The sequence below is a fragment of the Ranitomeya variabilis genome, chromosome 2 (genome assembly GCF_051348905.1).
Source record: "Ranitomeya variabilis isolate aRanVar5 chromosome 2, aRanVar5.hap1, whole genome shotgun sequence".
Lineage (NCBI taxonomy): Eukaryota > Metazoa > Chordata > Amphibia > Anura > Dendrobatidae > Ranitomeya > Ranitomeya variabilis.
This window is the reverse complement of record NC_135233.1, coordinates 780,689,353-780,709,209: the sequence shown is the minus strand read 5'-3', so window position 1 is coordinate 780,709,209 and position 19,857 is coordinate 780,689,353. Positions and strand designations below refer to the sequence as shown.

The 19,857-nt window shown below is 43.7% G+C and overlaps 1 protein-coding gene across 4 annotated transcripts in view; it reads right to left on the bottom strand.

The window, feature by feature from the left end:
- CEP162 (centrosomal protein 162) overlaps window positions 1-19,857 on the bottom strand; it is a 280,487-nt gene that overhangs the window by 154,597 nt on the left and 106,033 nt on the right. For all 4 annotated transcript variants that reach the window (XM_077289793.1, XM_077289792.1, XM_077289791.1 and 1 more), the window contains one exon: window positions 14,337-14,474. In XM_077289793.1, coding sequence (XP_077145908.1) covers window positions 14,337-14,474 — 138 coding nt within the window. The remainder of the gene's footprint in view (window positions 1-14,336; window positions 14,475-19,857) is intronic.

Below are 19,857 nucleotides of genomic sequence, written 5' to 3'. Positions count from 1 at the left end.
AAATGTGGACCTGATGTCAATTTTTTGTGAAAAAAAAAGTTAAATGTTTATTTTTTTTCAAAAACTTCCTGTGAAGCACCTAAAGAATTATTAATTATTAAACTTTTTGACTGTGGTCTTGAGAACCTTGAGGGGTGCAGTTTTTAGAATGGTGTCACTTTTGGGTATTTTCTTTCATATAGACCCCTCAAAGTGACTTCAAATGTGATGTGGTCCCTAAAAAAATGGTTTTGTAAATTTTCCTGGAAAAATGAAAAATCACTGGTCAACTTTTAACCCTTATAACTTCCTAACAAAAAAAAATTTCTTCCAAAATTGTGCTGACGTAAAGTAGACATGTGGGAAATGTTATTTATTAACTATTTTGTGTGACATATCTCTGTGATTTAAGGGCATGAAAATTCGTTGGAAAATTGTGAAATTTTTCACATTTTCATCAAATTTCTGTTTTTTTCACAAATAAACGCAAGTCATACCAAAGAAATGTTATCACTATCATAAAGTACAACATGTCACGAAGAAACAATCTCAGAATCACCAGGATCTGTTGAAGATTTCCAGAGTTATTACCTCATAAAGTGACAGTGGTCAGAATTGTAAAAATTGGCCCGGTCATTAACGTGCAAACCACCTTTGGGGTTGAAGGCATTGTCACAAAAACCAAATTCATTTTAACCAATAGATCTTGGAATAACAATAGTTTCCACAATTGGATGTGTTTAAATAAAATGTTCCTGTGCAGAGATAATCTTATAAATGTGCCTGTGCTGTGTACTGTGTAATGGCTGTGTCTGACCACACATGAACATGGTCTGATAATATCATATCTCCTTGCAAGGGAAGGATACAAAAAAGTATACAGACATTACAGCAAGGGATCGCAAATAATTCTTTTTTTAAGTAAGCATTTTTTAAAAAACAGGCAGGGAGATGCTTTAGCTCAGAATACAATCAGCTCCCACTCCAGGAGATGTGCTATGATCAGACCACGTCCCTGTACCGTCAGACATAGCCATTACACAGTGCACAGCAGGGGCACATTTATAACATTATTTCAGCACATGAAAAAAAATATTAAAACATATCTAGTTGTAGAAATTATTATTCCAAGATGTATTGATTAAAATTAACTTTAAAATTAACTTTCTTCACGGGAAATCTCCTTTAAATGAGACAGGCAGAACTGGTAATATGGGAAAACCGGGAAGAGGCCAATAAACATGGAGCTTCCCAGTCTATTACTATCACCTCACAGCTGTCTGCTAAGCCTCTACCAGTTATTAAAAAGGTGGTCCCCCCCCCAAAAAAAAAAAAAAAAAAAGATGTGAGGTTCCACCCTATTCTTAATAACCAACCAAGGCTGCGGGCTGATATTAATAGGCTGGGAAAGGCCATGGACATTGGCCCCTTCACAGCCTAATAAGACAAGTCCTCATCCACCCCAGAAATGGCCAGTCCTCAGCTGACCCCCAGAGCTTCGTCTCTTTTTGATTGCCCTGGTATGGTGGCAAACAGGGTAATGGTTTTGGGGTTAATGTCTAATATCCGATGACATCAAGCCCAGGGGTAAGTAATGGAGAGGTGTCTATCAGACATCCCCAATACTAACCCTGCAGTTAAAAGACACACACCGAAAAGTCAAAAGCACTCCTTGACATATACCCCTTTACCCATTTATTACCCCCAAAATAATCCACAGGGGTCAGCAATAATACTTAATATTGAGGTCCTACGACAATTCCCATCTGCTTTATCTAGCCTATGCAGCCTTGTTCAGAGAACGTAGCTCCATAGACTGGAGAGGCAGCCATTGCCGGGTATCATTCCGTGCAGCACGAGAACCCGGCTGCTGTGATGAGCGGTGACATGAGCAAGGTTACAGCCACTGAATTGCAGTAACTTTACTAACATCACCACTCTCAGCATGATAATTTGATTTATACCCAGGTGAGAGCGAGCCTTAACCTGTGATATCTCGGATTGAGTTGCACGTACAGCTGCTATTTTTTTACTCCATTTCAGGCCAGCTCCAGATGATTGTATAAAAAAATAGTCTAAGATTCATCCAGACAACTTGGACGATTTTAATCTGTGTGTATCCGTGTGTCCATTTTTTATGTCCATGTGTGATTTGTTTTCTAACATCTATATTGACCCCTTTACGACTTACGCCATACATGTACCTCCAGAAGTGCGTTCCCGCAAACCGCTATACTTGTACGCTGCATGATGCAGCAAATTAAGATGCCTGCTGCCTCTGATGCCTACAAGTCTCCAAGGGTGGCAATATGGTCTTCCACACCCTCCCGAGTCGGCGATTGCTGTGACTGGCCAATCAATTGTGACCAGCCAATCGCAGCGTATTACAATAAAGTTGTAAAAACAAAAAAAACAACGTGACATGCTGGTATTGGTGGTGTCTGAGACAGCATCAATGACAGCAGTCAATATGGATGAGGTCGTTGAAAGACAAAATACAGGTACTAGAGGGCAAATTAGATGGTTTTGACCACAAGTCAATGGTGGAACCATTCCAGGGTCAGCTAAAGAGCACCCTAGATAGCTTTGAAAAAGAAATTACCACTAAGAAGAGACAAAAGTTTAAAAGGGACCAGATGGATTTCAGGAATGGCCGTGCTTATAAATGGTCACATAAAGGAAATAAGAGGTTTGGCAATGGGCCTGAGCAGGCGGAAAGTAATATAGCTAGCGAGTCGGACATACCCTCCAGCGATGGTTTTTTATCATCCGAGCCGAGCAACGTCGAAGGCGCAGGAGGAGGGGCCGGAGGAGGAGACACATTCCAACAGAGACGTGTCCGGAATCGCAAAGTATGGTCGCCCAGACACAGGAGGGAGACGCGACAGACCAGGAGACGCTAATATTAGATCCGCCCTGCACCACTGGTAAGCTGCGCATTATTAATCTATCTGATTATGTCCTTTCTGAACGTGAAAGGAGTCTGTTAGAAAAGGGGCTCTCCTTTTGCCCTACCAGTGGGCTTGATAAATTTATGTTTATCAAGGATGTGTATTTATTCTGCAGGCAGCTCACCTTTAAACTTTTGTACCATCGTCCCTCTGCTCTAGATGAACTGCCCATTGCTGACCGACTCGTCTTGAGGGATCTTTTAGAGCTTCTGGATGAGGGAGAGGAGTGCCAGCCCAGAAGAAAGTTCACTGGAAGGCTTCCCTCACAAGCTACTCCCCCGTTCACTTTGTTCCCGGCGGTACAGAGTTTCTTCAACGCCGTGTGTAAAGAGGTACACGATCTCAAATTGGATAGTACGAGGGGGAGGAATATTAGTCAACAGGACCAGGTTATTTTGGCTAAATTGGGTTCCAACCGGGACTTTGTTATCCGCGAACCAGATAAGGGGGGCAACTTGGTCATCTGGCCGGTTGATCTTTATATCCAAGAAGCCAGGCGCCAATTGGGCAACACAGATTGTTATCAAGTGCTTCCCTCGGATCCCACTTGTGTTTTTCAGGCCAAGCTGAATCGCCTACTGGAGGCTGCATTTACACGTAGTATCATCAATAAACGTGAAAGGGATTTTTTAAACAACCAATATCCCAGGACTCCCACCTTGTACATGCTTCCCAAGGTGCACAAGTCCCTACAGGCTCCTCCCGGTAGGCCCATAGTCTCTGGGATTGGTGGGTTGCTTGAAAAGCCATGTACTTATATTGATTTTTTTCTTCAGCCTATAGTTTTGTCCCTCAAGTCATATGTCAAGGATGCTACATCTCTTATTTTACAACTTCAGGACCTTGAGATTCCGTCAGGGGCTTGGCTTGTCACGCTTGACGTTGAGTCTCTGTACACGTGTATTGGACATGATTGGGGTATAGGTGCTGTATCGTATTTTCTGGACCTGAAGACTACGGGAGATAGAGGACATGATTCGTTCATTTTGGACCTTTTGCATTTTGTGTTGGATCAAAACTATTTCGTGTTCGATCGTGTCTACTACAGGCAGGTAAGGGGGACTGCCATGGGAGCTCGGTGTGCCCCTTCTTACGCCAACTTGGCCTTGGGTTGGTGGGAGGCTACAAGGGTCTATGGTTTGGAACTTTTCTCAGAGTATGTCATGAAGTGGTCGCGTTATATTGACGACGTTGTGTTTATTTGGACAGGCACTCTGGAGTTATGCAAAGAATTTGTGAGCGTTCTAAATGATAACCCTTGGAATATCCATCTCTCTTCACACTACTCCCAGACGGAAATTGACTTTTTGGATCTAAAATTACAGGTGAGGGGACAACATATCCAGACAACCCTTTATCGAAAGCCAACGGCTACGAATAGCCTCCTCCACTTTGATAGCTTCCACCCCTTGCATTTGAAAAATGGTATCCCCAAGGGTCAATTCCTAAGGATTAGGAGGAATTGCAGTGAGCACGAGGAGCTTACCAGACATTCCCGCGAGCTCACTGCACGTTTCCGGGAGAGGGGTTACCCCAGGCGGATCATCTCCCGGGCCTACATGACTGCCAATAACAGCAAGAGGGATGACCTGTTACAGGGCAGGTACAGGACCAGTGACAAGCCGCTGGGTATAATTACAGCTTTTAATAACCAGTGGCAAGACCTACGAGGGATCCTGTCCAAGTATTGGAGTATTTTACAGAGCGAGTCGAAACTCCTCCCTCATATTGCCCCCCAACCTAATCTGGTGGCCAGGAGGGCCAGAAGTCTCAGGGACCAATTGAGCCACAGTCATTTTCAGCGGCCGGTCACTAGGCTTGGTAGAGGGGTTAGACTTAGGGGTACCTTTCCGTGTGGTAACTGCAGCATCTGCCCCTTCACCAGTCGTGATGAAAAAGTGATGGTGCCTTTTTTGTCTTCACAGACGCCCACTAAGACCTACTTTAATTGCAGGACACGGAATTTGGTTTACGCGTTGGTGTGCCCCTGCCCTAAGGTCTACGTGGGCCAAACCACACAGGAACTTAGGAGACGTACGCAGCAACATTTCTCCAATATCTCTACAGCACAAAAGGACAAGTCAAAGGGGAAAACCCTTACATCAGTGGCGGCGCATTATTTGGCTCAACACAACTCACAGTGGGCTGGCACGAAGATTTTAGGACTCGAACTAGTAAATATGAACATGAGGGGTGGAAATATTACCCTTGAACTTCTAAGACGGGAATCCAAGTGGATTTTTGACCTGAATTGTGTCATTCCACTCGGCATTAATGAAGATCTGCTATTTACCGGCTTCTATAAACAATGAAATGGACTATTAGCTGTGTGTATAGTTTTGTTAGTATATCTTCAGCATGGCTGAATCCATGTATTTGGCTCCCATTTTGTTTCACCCTGTTTAACAGCATGTTTATATATGTTTATTTTTGTTCTGAGTTTAGCCTTCTAATTAATTTTGTCTTTAGTATTGTCTTTAGTGGTTGTTATTAATGGGCATCTGATAGCCCTGTCTGTGCTTTCTTATATCTGTATTTTAGGGCATATTGTGTTATTTTTGTGCCTCCTGCCCACTAAGTGTACAGTGTGGCCCCCCTTTCTCTCCTCCTCCTCCCCCCCTTCCCCCCCCCCCTTTTCTTCCCCTATAGGGGGTTGTAGGGTCTGTATTTTCATCCTGGGGCACTCCCTTTGTCCACTGGTGGGGTTCATATACTGTTCTCCTTTCTTTATCTATCATTTATCATGTTCATTATAAGTATATTCATGGCGATTATCAGTCTGCCCAATAGTGGCAAGGTTCTTCCGCTGCCAATTATTACGCTAATACTCCAAGCAGGCCCCTGCTGCTCTTTTAGTATTTGTCTTCTACTTCAGTTCCTTAGCGCAAGCGCTCTTTACCACTGTGTATGCGTTGCCATGGCAACCAGGAGCGGAGCTCATACTTCCGCTCTGGGACGCCGGCGCATGCGCAGTAACTATATGCCGGGCCCGGCAGGTAAACAAACGCCATTACTGCTGCTCCATGCGGCCCATCTGGCCGCCCACACAGCTGCATATCGGTAAGTCATTTTATGACTTGTATTTAAGCTGAAGGCAGGGCATGCAGACATCACCCCTGACGAAGCCACCGCTGTGTGGCGACACGCGTTGGGTGTCTGCTGCCCACACCTCCTTCAGGGTACACATGCCCGTGTAAGCACTTTGCGGTATCTTTGGGCTATTGCATTTGCCCTTGTGCTCCAGGTCATGGTTCTCCCTCTTCTGGTGGGTATTTTATCCATGTCAACCTATAGCATGCTGTCCAAGTCTGGTCATTTAATTATGTTTAAAATTGTGTGCATTTTCTTCTTTCTCCAGATTGCATATCACCACTAGGTATGCACTTTATTTCTGCATCTTAGTGACAGTAAGCATTTAGGGAGCTGGTTATCTTCAGCTATTTTTCTCAGCCATTACATGATCCTGTAGGACAGGCTATGTATCATTTTGGGCATGTGTAATTAATACCCCTTTGAGAGTGATGCGGTGCTGTGGCCGTATTATGGGCCTTTCGTTTGCACAGGGATATGTCACATCCCTTTGTTTTTAATGTTTTTAAAAATGTTCTGTCTTTTGCATATTTGTGGAATAAAGCTGTTATCCTGTTATTTACATGGTGGTGACTCCCGTTTTTGTTAGGCCTACTTTTTTTCTCTTTATATGTTATATAGTGGTCTTTGGGCCTAGGTTTGAGTCCCACCGACCGTGGTGCCCCCATTTGCTCTTTTTGGTCTGCTGCCTCTGATGCCTACATGTCTCCAAGGGTGGCAATATGGTCTTCCACACCCTCCCGAGTCGGCGATTGCTGTGACTGGCCAATCAATTGTGACCAGTCAATCGCAGCGTATTACAATAAAGTTGTAAAAACAAAAAAAACAACGTGACATGCTGGTATTGGTGGTGTCTGAGACAGCATCAATGACAGCAGTCAACATGGATACGGTGATCATGAAGTCACCGCTGTTTGTAAACCCTTTTTGTGTCGATTGGCTGATCAATCGGCGCCAAAAGGGCTGATTTAAAATGACGATTGTTGCTCTGCACGCAATCTTTACCTCAGATCTGGGATGCAGAGTGGTTTTATATCCCCTGTGTGCTGCCTAAAAGAGAGAAAATTCGATGGTGGCTAGTGCGATCCTCCTGCGATGTGTGTGACCGATCTGTGATCAAGCAGCAGAGCCAGCAGTTCCCAAATCCCTGTTACAGATCACCCTTGTCCCCCACCCCGAAGTAGCATTTTTGGCACATTTTTTTCTGGTGCATTTTTAAGTGTGCGCATCATGCGTGCACACACCAACTTCATTTTGCGCTGAATATTCGTGCTCAATTTTTAGTGAGTATGCTTCCCGAGGTCACAGTGCTCTGATCAGTATTGCTGCTGATCAGTCAAGTGTCTTCTTTTTTCTATACGTCATGTCTATAGCGGATGTGTAAGTGATGTCTGATATTTTTATAGAAAAAAAAAATCATAGTTGTTAGTATTACGTGGCTTTATAGGTAGGGAGGTAACGCATAAGGGGAGCGGACGTTGCAAAGTTAGAGACGTCAGTTTTACATTTGCAGAAAAATAATAGTTAGCATTGAGTTAGCGCATTAGGGGATTGCATGTTGCAGTGTTAGAGACGTCTGTTTTTCATTTGCAGAAAAAAAGAATAGTGAGCCCCGAGTAACTCCTTATCTAGTGCATTAGGGGAGCGTACGTCAAAGTGTTAGTGATGTGCGTTTTTCTCTTGCAGAAACTAGTGCAGTGAACATCACAGTAATTTTTTCATACAAAAGTTTTTTCCCCGTCTACTGATTTTTCTGCTCTTCTAATTTTTTTTCTCAATTTTTCCTTTAGACTTTTTTTTCTCTACTGCCTATAGTAAATTTAATATAAATACCCTTTACACACCTCACACAATAAACGTGTAACAGCACCACTTACACACACATCCCCACTGATTAGAAGAATACAAAAAATGGCCCATTCGTCAAGATGGCGCTATTCAGCAGAGGAGGCATACACTTTCCTTCCCTCCGACATGGATTCAGGCAGTGAGGAAGATCCAACATTCCTTTTTTTTTTCTTCCTCCTCATGTAGTGAGGAGGGACCCCAGCAAGGCGCCCTAGGACTGAGGCAAACCCTTCAGCAACTTATCCCAAATGGACTCCACCCACTGAAACTGATCAGGCTTTTATTCCGTAATTCATGGTCAGCTCACTAAAATTTACTTTTCCAAAGTCTTCCTCAGTGAGAATATAATAAATGTTATCGTAGCCCAGACAAATGTATATGCCCATCAATTTTTCATCCAAAATCCCAACGTCTTCATAAGCCAGGTGGACCTCTTTAAATGCAGCAGAAATTATGACATTTTGGGGAATTGTGCTGCATGTGGGCATAGTCAGAAAACCAGAGCTTTGTCAATACTGGAGTACTGATATTCTCTACAGAACATTGGTATTCTGTATGACCATGACAAGGACACGATTTGAAGACATCAAAAAAATGTTTCCATTACAATGATAATGCGCAGTGTCCTCCCTATGACAATTCTAACTTTGATCATCTACCGTATATACTCGAGTATAAGCCGACCCGAGTATAAGCCAAGACCCTAATTTTGCCACAAAAAAAATGGGAAAACTGAATGACTCGAGTATAAGCCTAGGGTGGGAAATGCAGCAGCTACAGGTAAATTTCAAAAATAAAAATAGATACCAATAAAATTAAAATTAATTGAGACATCAGTAGGTTAAGTGTTTTTGAATATCCATATTGAATCAGGAGCCCCATATAATGCTCCATACAAAATACACCCCCTATAATGCTCCATAAAGTTTATGATGGGCCCCATAAGATGTTCCATACAAAATACGCCCCATATAATGCTGCACAAAGGTTGATTATGGCCCCATAAGATGCTCCATAGAAAATGTGCCCCACATAATGCTGCATAAAGGTTGATTATGGCCCCATAAGATGCTCCATAGAAAATGTGCCCCATATAATGCTGCATAAAGGTGGATTATGGCATTCTCGTTCTCTCCTCTCGTCACTCAGGCCCCAGGCACTTGCAATATTCACCTGTCCCCGTTCCACCGCTGCGCGCCGCCGTGTCTTCCGGGTCCTCTGGCTGTGACGTTCAGGCAGAGGGCGCGCACTAAACACGTCATCGCGCCCTCTGACCTGAACGTCACAGCCAGAGGATGCGTAAGACAGAGCGGCGCACGGCGGTGGAACGGGGACAGGTGAATATCACGCAATGCTCACCCTCCCAGCACGGTCCGGCAGCCAGCAGGTCTTCCTGTGTTCAGCGGTCACGTGGTACCGCTCATTAAAGTAATGAATATGGATGCGACTCCACTCCCATAGGGGCAGAGCACATATTCATTACTTTAATGAGCGGTACCAGTGACCGCTGAACACCGGGACAAGCTGCCGGAGATCATTGCATCGGAGAAGCTGCCAGGGACCACGCCGGGAGGGCGAGTATGATGTGACAGCTGCCGCTCCCCGGCCGACCCCCTGGGACAATGACTCAAGTATAAGCCGAGGGGCACTTTCAGCCTAAAAAAAATGGGATGAAAATCTCGGCTTATACTCGAGTATATACGGTATATAAAATTTGGCCAGTAGTTGAACACTTCAATACAGATGTCCCCACATTTTCTGCTGATGAAACTCTGGTTCATTTCAAAGGGAGGCTAAAATTTCGACAATACTTGCCCAGTAAGAGGGCCAGGTACAGAATTAAACTGTACAAGCTGTGCGAAAGTACCGCAGGGTACACCCACAGATATAGGGTCTATGAACGGAAGGACATCCAGATTGACCACCCTGTCATGGGGGGTGAGTGGGAACATTGTGTGGGAATTGCTGCACCCACTGTTGGATAAAGATTATCACCTCTACATAAGATAACTTTTACACCAGCATCCCACTCTTTAAGACATTCTCTGCAAAAGATACAATTGCATGTGGCACAGTGCGAAAAAAATGAGAGAGGCCTCCTTAAGCCGTTAATTGGGAAACTGCTAAGAAAGGGCGAAAGCAGAGCCCAATGCAGCGACAACATGCTGGTGGTCAAGTATAAGGACAAGAAGTCCTTATCTTGACCACTATACACTGTTACAACATCTCCCTTTTCACTGTCCGAGGAAGCACAACAGAAAACCCACAGGCAGATTGTATCTTGAATTATAATAAGATCATGGGGGTGTAGATCTCTCAGATCAGTTCCTCAAACCATACAGTGCCATGTGAAAAGCAAAAGTATAGTATAAAAAGTTGGCCGTGCGCATTGTACAGGTGGGCACTGTACCATGCTTTTGTGCCGTTTCGATGTGCAGGCAATATGGGGACCTTCCCTCAGTTTCAGAAGATAGTCATCCAGGCTGCAAGTTTGGCAGTCAGGAAGGGGTGTCCCAGTACATCTGAAACTGATGGCGCCCGTAATGTGCCAGGTCAACATTTTCCCGGTGAGGTTACCCAAACTACCGAGGAAGGGAAAAACACAAAAAAGGTGCAAAGTGTGCTCCAAAAGAGGAATACGAGTGGACACAATATATCATTGTGAAACCTGCTGAGAAATGGCCTTCGCATTAAGGATTGCTTCATAGTGTACCACACATCCATGAATTGTTAAACATTGTTTTTATCCTGTTAAGACAACATGTTAAAGGGAACCTGTCACCCCCAAAATGGAAGTTGAGCTAAGCCCACCGGCATCAGGGGCTTATCTACAGCATTCTGGAATGCTGTAAATAAGCCCTCGATGTATCCTGAAAGATGAGAAAAAGAGGTTAGATTATACTCACCCAGGGGCGGTCCCACTGCGGTGGGTGTTGCGGTCTGGGGCCTCCCATCTTCTTACGATCACGTCCTCTTCTTGTCTTCATGCCACAGCTCCGGTGCAGGCGTACTTTGTCTGCCCTGTTGAGGGCAGAGTAAAGTACTGCAGAGTTCGCAGGCGCCGGGAAAGGTCAGAGAGGCCCAGCGCCTGCGCACTGCAGTACTTTGCTCTGTCCTCAACAGGGCAGACAAAGTACACCTGCGCCGCTGCCGCAGCGTGAAGACAAGAAGAGGACGTTATCCTATGAAGATGGGAGACCCCGGACCGGACAGTGTCACCCATCGGACCGGACCGCAGCGGGGACCGCCCCTGGGTGAGTATAATCTAACCTCTTCTCATCTTTCAGGATACATCGGGGGCTTATCTACAGCATTACAGAATGCTGTAGATAAGCCCCTGATGCCGGTGGGCTTAGCTCACCTCCCATTTTGGGGGTGACAGATTCCCTTTAAGACAACATTTATCCTGTTAAGACATATTCTGATGATGTACTCCGCACAACTTTCCACAGTTAAGGCACATCAGGGGCTCCGCAAACACGACATGGCATATGCTATCGATACCAGACAATTTTGCATTCCAAAAGTCAAATGATGCTCTTTCCCTTCTGTGCACCCAAACAATAATTTTCCACCACATATTTGGTATCGGCGTACTCCCTATACAACAAGTTTTAGGTTCCATTTTCTCCTGTTAGCCTTGTGAAAATAAAACGTTTGGGGCTAAAGCAACATTTTTATGGTAAAAATGTGATGGTTTATTTTCACAGGTCAATGTTAAAAAAATGAAGTACCTGGGGAGTCCAGATGCTCACATGTCTAAATAAGTTTCGTGAGAGGTGTAGCTTCCAAAATGGGGCACTTACATCCGCTATCGATTCCAGCCAATTTTGCGTTCCAAAAGTCAAATGGTGCTCCTTCCCTTCTGAGCCCTGCGCCCAAACAGTAGTTTTCCACCACATAGGGGGTATCGGCGTACTCAGGAGAAATTGCACAACAAATTAAGGTGCATTTTCTCCTGTTACCCTTGTGAAATGCAACATTTAGGGCTAAAGTCTTATCTTTGAGGGAAAAAGTAAAATTGTGATTTTTTCCTTTCACATTGCTTGAATTCCTGTGAAGCACCTGAAGGGTTAATAAACTTCTTGAATGTGTTTTTGAGCAGTTTTATGGGTGCATTGTTTAGAACGGTGTCACTTTTGAGTATTTTGTATCACATAAAACCATCAAAGTAATTTCAAATGTGAGGTGGTCCCCAAAAAATGGTTTTGTAAATTTGCAAACAAAAACAATTGCTACATAATCACTGCAGATTGTGAAGCAGAGCTCAAGATTGAAACCCACCAACGTTCCCACTGCAAAATAGAGCATGCTAAAATGTGAAAATCTGCAGAAACCTCTAATGTTCCCACCACGTTTTATGCATCATGTCAATAATATTTGGAAAGCCCATTTTGTTTCCGTTAAAAATAGTTTGCCCTTTTTTTTTTTTTTTTTTTTTGGGGGGGGGGGGGTACAAAATCTTCACTGAAAATCTTTAGCAAGTTTGTCCTTTGTCTGTGTGCACATAGCTTAACCCCTTAGAGACGGAGCCAAGTTTTTGAAATCTGACCAGTGTCGCTATATGTGGCAATAACTCTGGAATGCTTCAACAAATCCTAGTGATTTTGAGATTGTTTTTTCGTGACACATTATACTTTTTGATAATGGTAAATTTAGGTCGATATGTATTGTGTTTATTTATAAAACATATCACAAATTTGAGAAAAATGTCAAAAAAATTAGCAATTTTCAAACATTGAATGATTATCCCTTTAATCCAGATAATCATACCACAGCAAACCATTAATAAATAACATTTCCGACATGTCGGCTTTACATCAGCACCAATTATAAAATGTTATTTTATTTAGTTAGCATTTTAGGAGGTTTAAAAACGTAGCAGCAATTTTTCATTTTTTTCAACGAAATTTACAAAATGTATTTTTTTAGGGACCTATCCATGCTTGAACTGCCTTTAGGGGTCCCACATATTGGGAAAAACCCCAAAGTGAATCCATTTTAAAAACAGCACCCCCTGACATATTGAAAACTGCAGTCAGGTAGTTTATTAACCCTTCAAGTGCTTTTCAGGAATTAATGCAAAGTGGCATGACAGAAATGAAGATGTGTATTTTTACCACCTAAATGCCTCGAACTTCTGAACAGGTTACAACATTACATTACAAAACTAAAGAAGAAAATAACCGGGTACCTCTAGTAGTTACCTACAATCCAAATCTGGAGGTGCTAAGGGGAGCTGCACGGAAATTACAACCTTTACTACAAAAAAATGCCCGATTACAATCCATTTTTCCAGACCCCCCACTACTGTGTTTTAGGCAGCCCCCAAATCTAAGAAGCATCATTGTCAAGAGCTCCCTGTCCTCTCCAACAGCTGCAGGTACCTTTCCTTGCAACCAGAAAAAATGTAAAACCTGTCCATTTATAATGACCACGGACAAGATAAAGATCCCCAATTCACATCAGGACTACAAGATACCAGGTACTTTCAGCTGCGTCACTTCTAATGTGGTGTACCTAATTATTTGTACTAAATGTCCAACTGGGGGTCAAGAAACAAGGGGGGGCAAGAACAAGGATGAACTCTCACCGCCATACAATAAGAGAAAAAAGAATGGATCTACCTGTGGCAATACATTTCTGTCTCCCAAATCATAACATTATGGACATGAAATTACTTGTACTAAAAGGTAACTTCAACTTCTTTCGCAGAAAGACAGGAGAGTCTGGGAGTATAAACTGATGACGACCTTTGACACTCTAACTGCAGGAATGAATGTGTCACACGGATTTATGTCTTTTTACATCAACTAAGGAACTTGCCCATCAGACCATGTGGGGTCATCACAACAGAGACCCTAATCACAGGACAATAAAACAATCCTTATCTAAGAATTGGCCCAATATTTATGGACATAACTGTTTATCACCCATGGTAATTCTGCTTCATGTCACCTGGCTTATCCATGGTTTTTTTTCCCCTCTTTTTTTTTTTTTTTCTGTGCTATGTTGTGCATAAATATGTGATTCTTCAGAATTTGTTTTAGTCTTTGCCTGATGAAGAGACGTATGTAGTCTCAAAAGCTTGCGATTTGTTACCATCTTTTCAGTTAGCCATTAAAAGGTATCAACCACTGAGGACTCTCAATTCTAAATATTAGTCTATCTACTGGCTAACACGGTACCAAGATATATTTCTTTCCTGAATCACAGACAGCACACTGATCCCACACATACACTGTGCGTGACTTTCACAGCACCATAGGCTAGTAAGGGGAATTTTCATACGTGACTGCAATAAAAACCGGACAGGTCTCCCAGATTGTTTTGCGGACACACAGTCCGCAAAAAATACAGTTCTGTGAACAGCCCCATAGACTATAATGGGTAAGTGTTCTGTCTGAGAACACGTAAGTGACTCCCAGATGTCTGAATGAGGACTTACTGTGAAGCTAAATACAGTACCTGCTGGTAGCCATGAAGAAGAGTCTCTTGTTCCACTATTTCCTGTCTTATTTGCTGCATTTTTTCTTCTGATACAGGGATATTTTGATCTCCGAACAGATGGCTCCTTTTCTTGATTTTTTCTTCCCCTGCATGTAACTGAATAAAAATGAAAGACTTAAAGGTCACGGTGAAACACAAACTACACTTTTACATGATTGATCAATTGATCACAGAAAAGGCACATGAAAAATTGGATTTTTGCTACTAATTGCTAAAAGCTTTTTTATCATACGGAGGGACACAAACTTGGGATGTAGCGGAGGCCACTGTAAGAGGACACTAATTTATCATGGTGTTTTCCATTCCTATAACCACCAGTCAGCCAGCTAGCAGCAGGAAAATGAGCAACCCATTAACTCCTTAATGACACCGACACTTTTCTTAATTCTGTTGTGTGTGAAAATTTCAGGGAATAACTCCAGAAATCTTTTGCACATTCAAGCAATTTTGGGATCAGGTTTTGTTTATTTGCTTTTGGTCACAAGTTGCACTGTATTTTGGCAACAAAATAGAATTGCAACACGTGGTCAGCAAAGTCAACGCATCCCTTAGGGGGCGCATGGACATGCATTGTGCTGCGTTTTGCGCCGCATGGCCGCAAGCGTTGGACGCAAGAAACGCTTCAAGTTGCATTTTTTTTGCGTCCAACTTTCGGCCAAAAAGGACGCATGCGGCGCAAAACGCAGAGTTTTAGCGTGCGTTTTGCCGCGTTTTTGTTTGCGTTGTGCGCTGCGGCGCTGACGCTGCGGCGCACAACGCAAATGTGAACGTAGCCTTATTGTTGTACTGCTGTACACAGTATGGCTTGGATATGATGGCATTTGTCCCACAGAGTTACTCTCATCTCCCAGGATCGAGGTTAAAGGGGCTGTCTAGACTCGGGGCAAAAGTATGCACTCACTTTATGTTACTCCAGACTGCCAATTGTGACAGCATGCAATGGTAATGCGATCATGATTTCCCAATATTCCAAATGCGAACGAGCGGTAACGCAACCACATGTACGTGACATGCATAACTGCAGTCATGTACTGACTGGACACCTTCAGCTTCTTTCTATAGAAGTGAATTGAGAGATCCTGGATTAGACTAAAAAGGAATGTGACTGTATATATGCAGATTGCACACGGGCAGCAATGTGACCGCCTGCTGGCATCGGGATATTGGGACAGGGCAAGCTGTCACGATTCGGCATTCTGCAGTCTCATAAAGTGACTGCACATTTTTGACCCGAACCTGAACAACCCCTTTAACACAATTTAATTCTAAAGGAGCTTTGGGAGGACTTGTTAGCTTTGATTTATAATGAAAAAGAATTTTTGCAAGGCACTTGCAATGGGGTATATACTGACAGCTTTTATACAAGCCATACCCCTTTTCTAGTAATGGGTACATAAAGTTCCAAACTCTCGAGTCACTAGTTTTAGGCATGGGGTAGGGTGATACTGGAGGTTTCTATACCCTAAAGCAGTGTTCCCCAACTCCGGTCCTCAAGAGCCACCAACAGGTCATGTTTTGAGGATTTCCTTAGTATTGCCCAGGTCATTGAATGCTTGCATGTCCAGGTGATGCAATTATCACCTGTGCAATACTAAGGAAATCCTGAAAACATGACCTGTTGGTGGCTCTTGAGGACCGGAGTTGGGGAACACTGCCCTAAAGGCATAGCCGATACCACTTTCACGTATTTTAGAAACCTTCATGCTGAACCTAGCCAATTTGCTTGGAAGACATTGAGAAAATGAAAATGTAATCTTCATCTGAATATGACTAGAGATTGGAACAGAGAACATTTTCAAGTGGGTAATTAGAGGCTTTATTTTATGGAGCAAATCATGGCTAGAGCTACTAATGAAGTAACCAAATACCCTGTGTTTTCCCATCTTTTTACTAGCACTTGATGTTTACTGATATTTTTTGCAACAGAGTATTTTTGGTTTTACTGTGCTTTTTTTGTGTTTCAGTTTCTTGGTGGTGTGAACAATGTCCCTACAGGCTTGTTCACCGTGTGCACGGCTCATGTGTTTCTGTTTTAATGAAGTAACTAATTATCGCTGTAATGAATAAAGTGCATTATGTCCTCAAACCTCTGGAGCTCCATTACATCTGTATAAATTGGGGGTGTCATACAGGACATCCATTGGCCAGTAAGATCTTATTGTGGGCTTTTTATGAAGCTCTATGTTCAAAAGAAGCCCTTAAAATTATAAGATCTTGACTGGTTGATAAGATGGTAGTTATTTTCTACAGCATAAACTTAATCAGGGTAGCTAGAGATAAATTAATGGGTGAACAAACTGATTTGTACATCCAATAAATTCTACAGGTCTTCTAAAAAAAAGGTACTTAAAAACATACAGCTCAATATGTCTCCCAATATCGTGGTGACGGTTTGACTAGCACCCAACAATAATGTAGATTTTCGTTATAGGTCATTAAGGAACACAGTTAAAACAAACTTTTTATACTGGGGCCTCACCAGACATAATAATAATACCTAAAAGCCTTGCCATTTGTTGCCCTTCATAAAAATAAAAAGCTCTAGCAATTTTCCTTTTTTTGTCTCATGAGTCTGGTATAATATTAAAATATACAAAATAGAATTGACTGCTTCATCCATTGTGCAGAATATGATCACATCTTTGAAAACCATTTCTCCTTCCGTGCTTCATCAATAGAGATTGCCTCACAGTTACAGAAGCACGGCAATAAACAATGACTATAAAAATGCTCAAAGTTGTAGGAAAAATATCAAAGCCATTGCGTTGGCAACGAGCGGTCTGACAAAAGACACTTGATTCTAAGTAATAAAAAGCTAAATGTACCGGTACTTGTCTGTGCCTTTGGGGGACACAGGGTTGGAATAAGTCTAGTGAACAATGCAATCTTGTATCCTAGAGCTGTGTAAGCAGATGCATAAGCATGCACCCTGTAATGTGGCAAAAGTGTTAACCACATAGTGGCTTTGCACAGTGGACATCCCCACTGTCTATGTAGAATAAGCTGTCGCATGGTACGTTGCCACTTTGACCCTCAAGGGGTAGGCCTATTTTACAGCTGACTGCATCTGATGGGCTGTTGTAGCTTAAGATCTTGACAGACCCTGTCTGAACCCCTTTGGAAGAATATAAAAGGAGTCTGACCACCAGCATGAGGCAGTTTGAATCAGGCAGATTTGCCATGAGTGGACTGTGCCCAATTTATGAAGGGATATTTTCCTGGGATGCAAAGGAAAATACCAAAAGGAGGGTATCACAATAGCCTCATTTTGGTGTAATCCAGATACTACTTTAGGCAAAGATGAGTGTTTTTAAGAGAGAATTACCTTGTCCTGGTGGGAAAAATGTGAAAGGGGATTTAGAGGACAAGGCTGCCAATTCTGACAATCGCCCGATAAAGGTAATAGTCACAAAAAGATAACTCTGTTCTACAAGAATCAAAGAAAAATAGGAAAGGCAAATCCCGCCTTTGGAGCAATGCATCTGCTCTACTGGGGGCTTTCCATGTATTTAAAGGGGTTGTCCACTACTTTCAATTATCCCCCCAATGTATCCCCCCGGGGCCCCTGATGAATTGTGTAAATACCTTGCGTTGCCTTTTTCGCCTGTGAGCGGCGCTATGCTGGTGGCTGAGTCCGGGTCACGTGACCCCCAGGCTGCAGCCACCGCTTATTTCCGCCGACGTCACGTCAATTTCCAGACTCTGGAAATTGACGTGACGTCAGTAACAGGCGTGTTCCAGCCGCACAGTCAGCAGTCACTCAAGAGTGACTGGGCTGTGGGCGGGACTGTGGGCTGCCTGCGGGGCTGTGCTGGGGGCGGGCGGGGCTGTGCTGGTGTCTGTGGTGCTGGGATCTGCTGGCCGAGATGTGCGGCGGCGGCGGCCGGTGCCGTGGCGGCCGGTGCGTCGGCGGCCAGCCCCGCGGGGCGGCAGCCGCTGCGACGGCGGGGGTCTGCGTGGTGCTGAAGGTGCCGCCGAAGGTGCTGGAGTGTGGCTGTGCGGTGGTGGTGGCGTTGTCTCTGTGTGCAGGCATGTCCGATGGGACTACAAGTCCCATCGGGCTCTGCCTGCTACAGTGACAGTGAGTGACAATTAGCCAATGATGGGACAGTAGTAGTCCCATCATCCGGCTAATGTGTTGAATGTAAAAAAAAACAAAAAACACACATATACAGTACATACATACATAGAACACATACAGAACATGCTACAACATGCGCCATGCGACGACATGCAGAATGCGACAACATGCGCCATGCAGCATGCGACGACATGCAGCATGCAACGACATGCAGCATGCAACGACATGCAGCATGCAATGACATGCAGCATGCGCCATGCGACGACATGCAGCATGCGACAACATGCGCCATGCGACGACATGCAGCATGCGACGACATGCAGCATGCGACATGTGCCATGCGATGACATGCAGCATGCGACAACATGCGCCATGTGACGACATGCAGCATGCGACGACATGCGCCATGCGACAACATGCAGAATGCGCCGACATGCAGCATGCGACGACATGCGCCATGCGAAGACATGCAGCATGCGACAACATGCAACATGTGACATCATGCGACATGTGGCATACAGTACATACATACTACATACAGTACATACATACATACATACAGTACATGTAACAGAGTACATACTCACCATCACTTGTCACTTTGATCCCGAAGCCATTGTCATCTGTAAAAAATATTAAAATAATAAACAAACACTATACTCCCTGATCCGCAGAAATCCAATTAAAATGAGTGTCCCTCGACGATCTCCCGTGGAGAGCAGGAGCATCAGCTGATGCAACCACTCTCCAGGGGCTCCAGGAACACAATGAGGGGAGGAAGGTATCCTTCCACAATGTATTCCCCACAATGTATTCCTACGCCCGTGAGAAAATAGTCCCTAGTCTCACTTTATGGCATTGCTATATGAGAAAGTTCCCACGCAGCTTTTTGCCATAAAGTGAGACCAGTGAACTATAGTAACCTCTCAGTGATGCACTGCAGGAGCCATTGTCTCCTGTCAGTGTGTCACTGAGGGTCCTATAGAGCAGTGACATCACTCGATGTCACTGTTCTATAGGGGAGATTGTCGTGGGACACTCGTTATTAATTGGACTACGGTGGACAAGGAGTATACGGTTTATTATTTTAAGTTTTTTGCAGGCGCTGAAGTATGGTAAGTATGGTGAAATGAAGAATATTAAAATACTTTTTCCTAATGTGTGCGTGTTTTATTAACCCTTTTTTAGTATTGGATTAATGATTAACGGCGCTGTGGAAAAAGTGAATAGCGCCCCCCAGAGTCGGATTTTCTCTGGGGTCTCGGTTGCCGAGGGTAGCCGAGACCCCAGAGAACATGATTCGGGGGGGTTTTACCGACCCCCGAGTTGCGATCGCCGGTAATTAACCGTTTACCGGCGGTCACAACAAAAAACAAACACGATTTGCCATTTAATTTC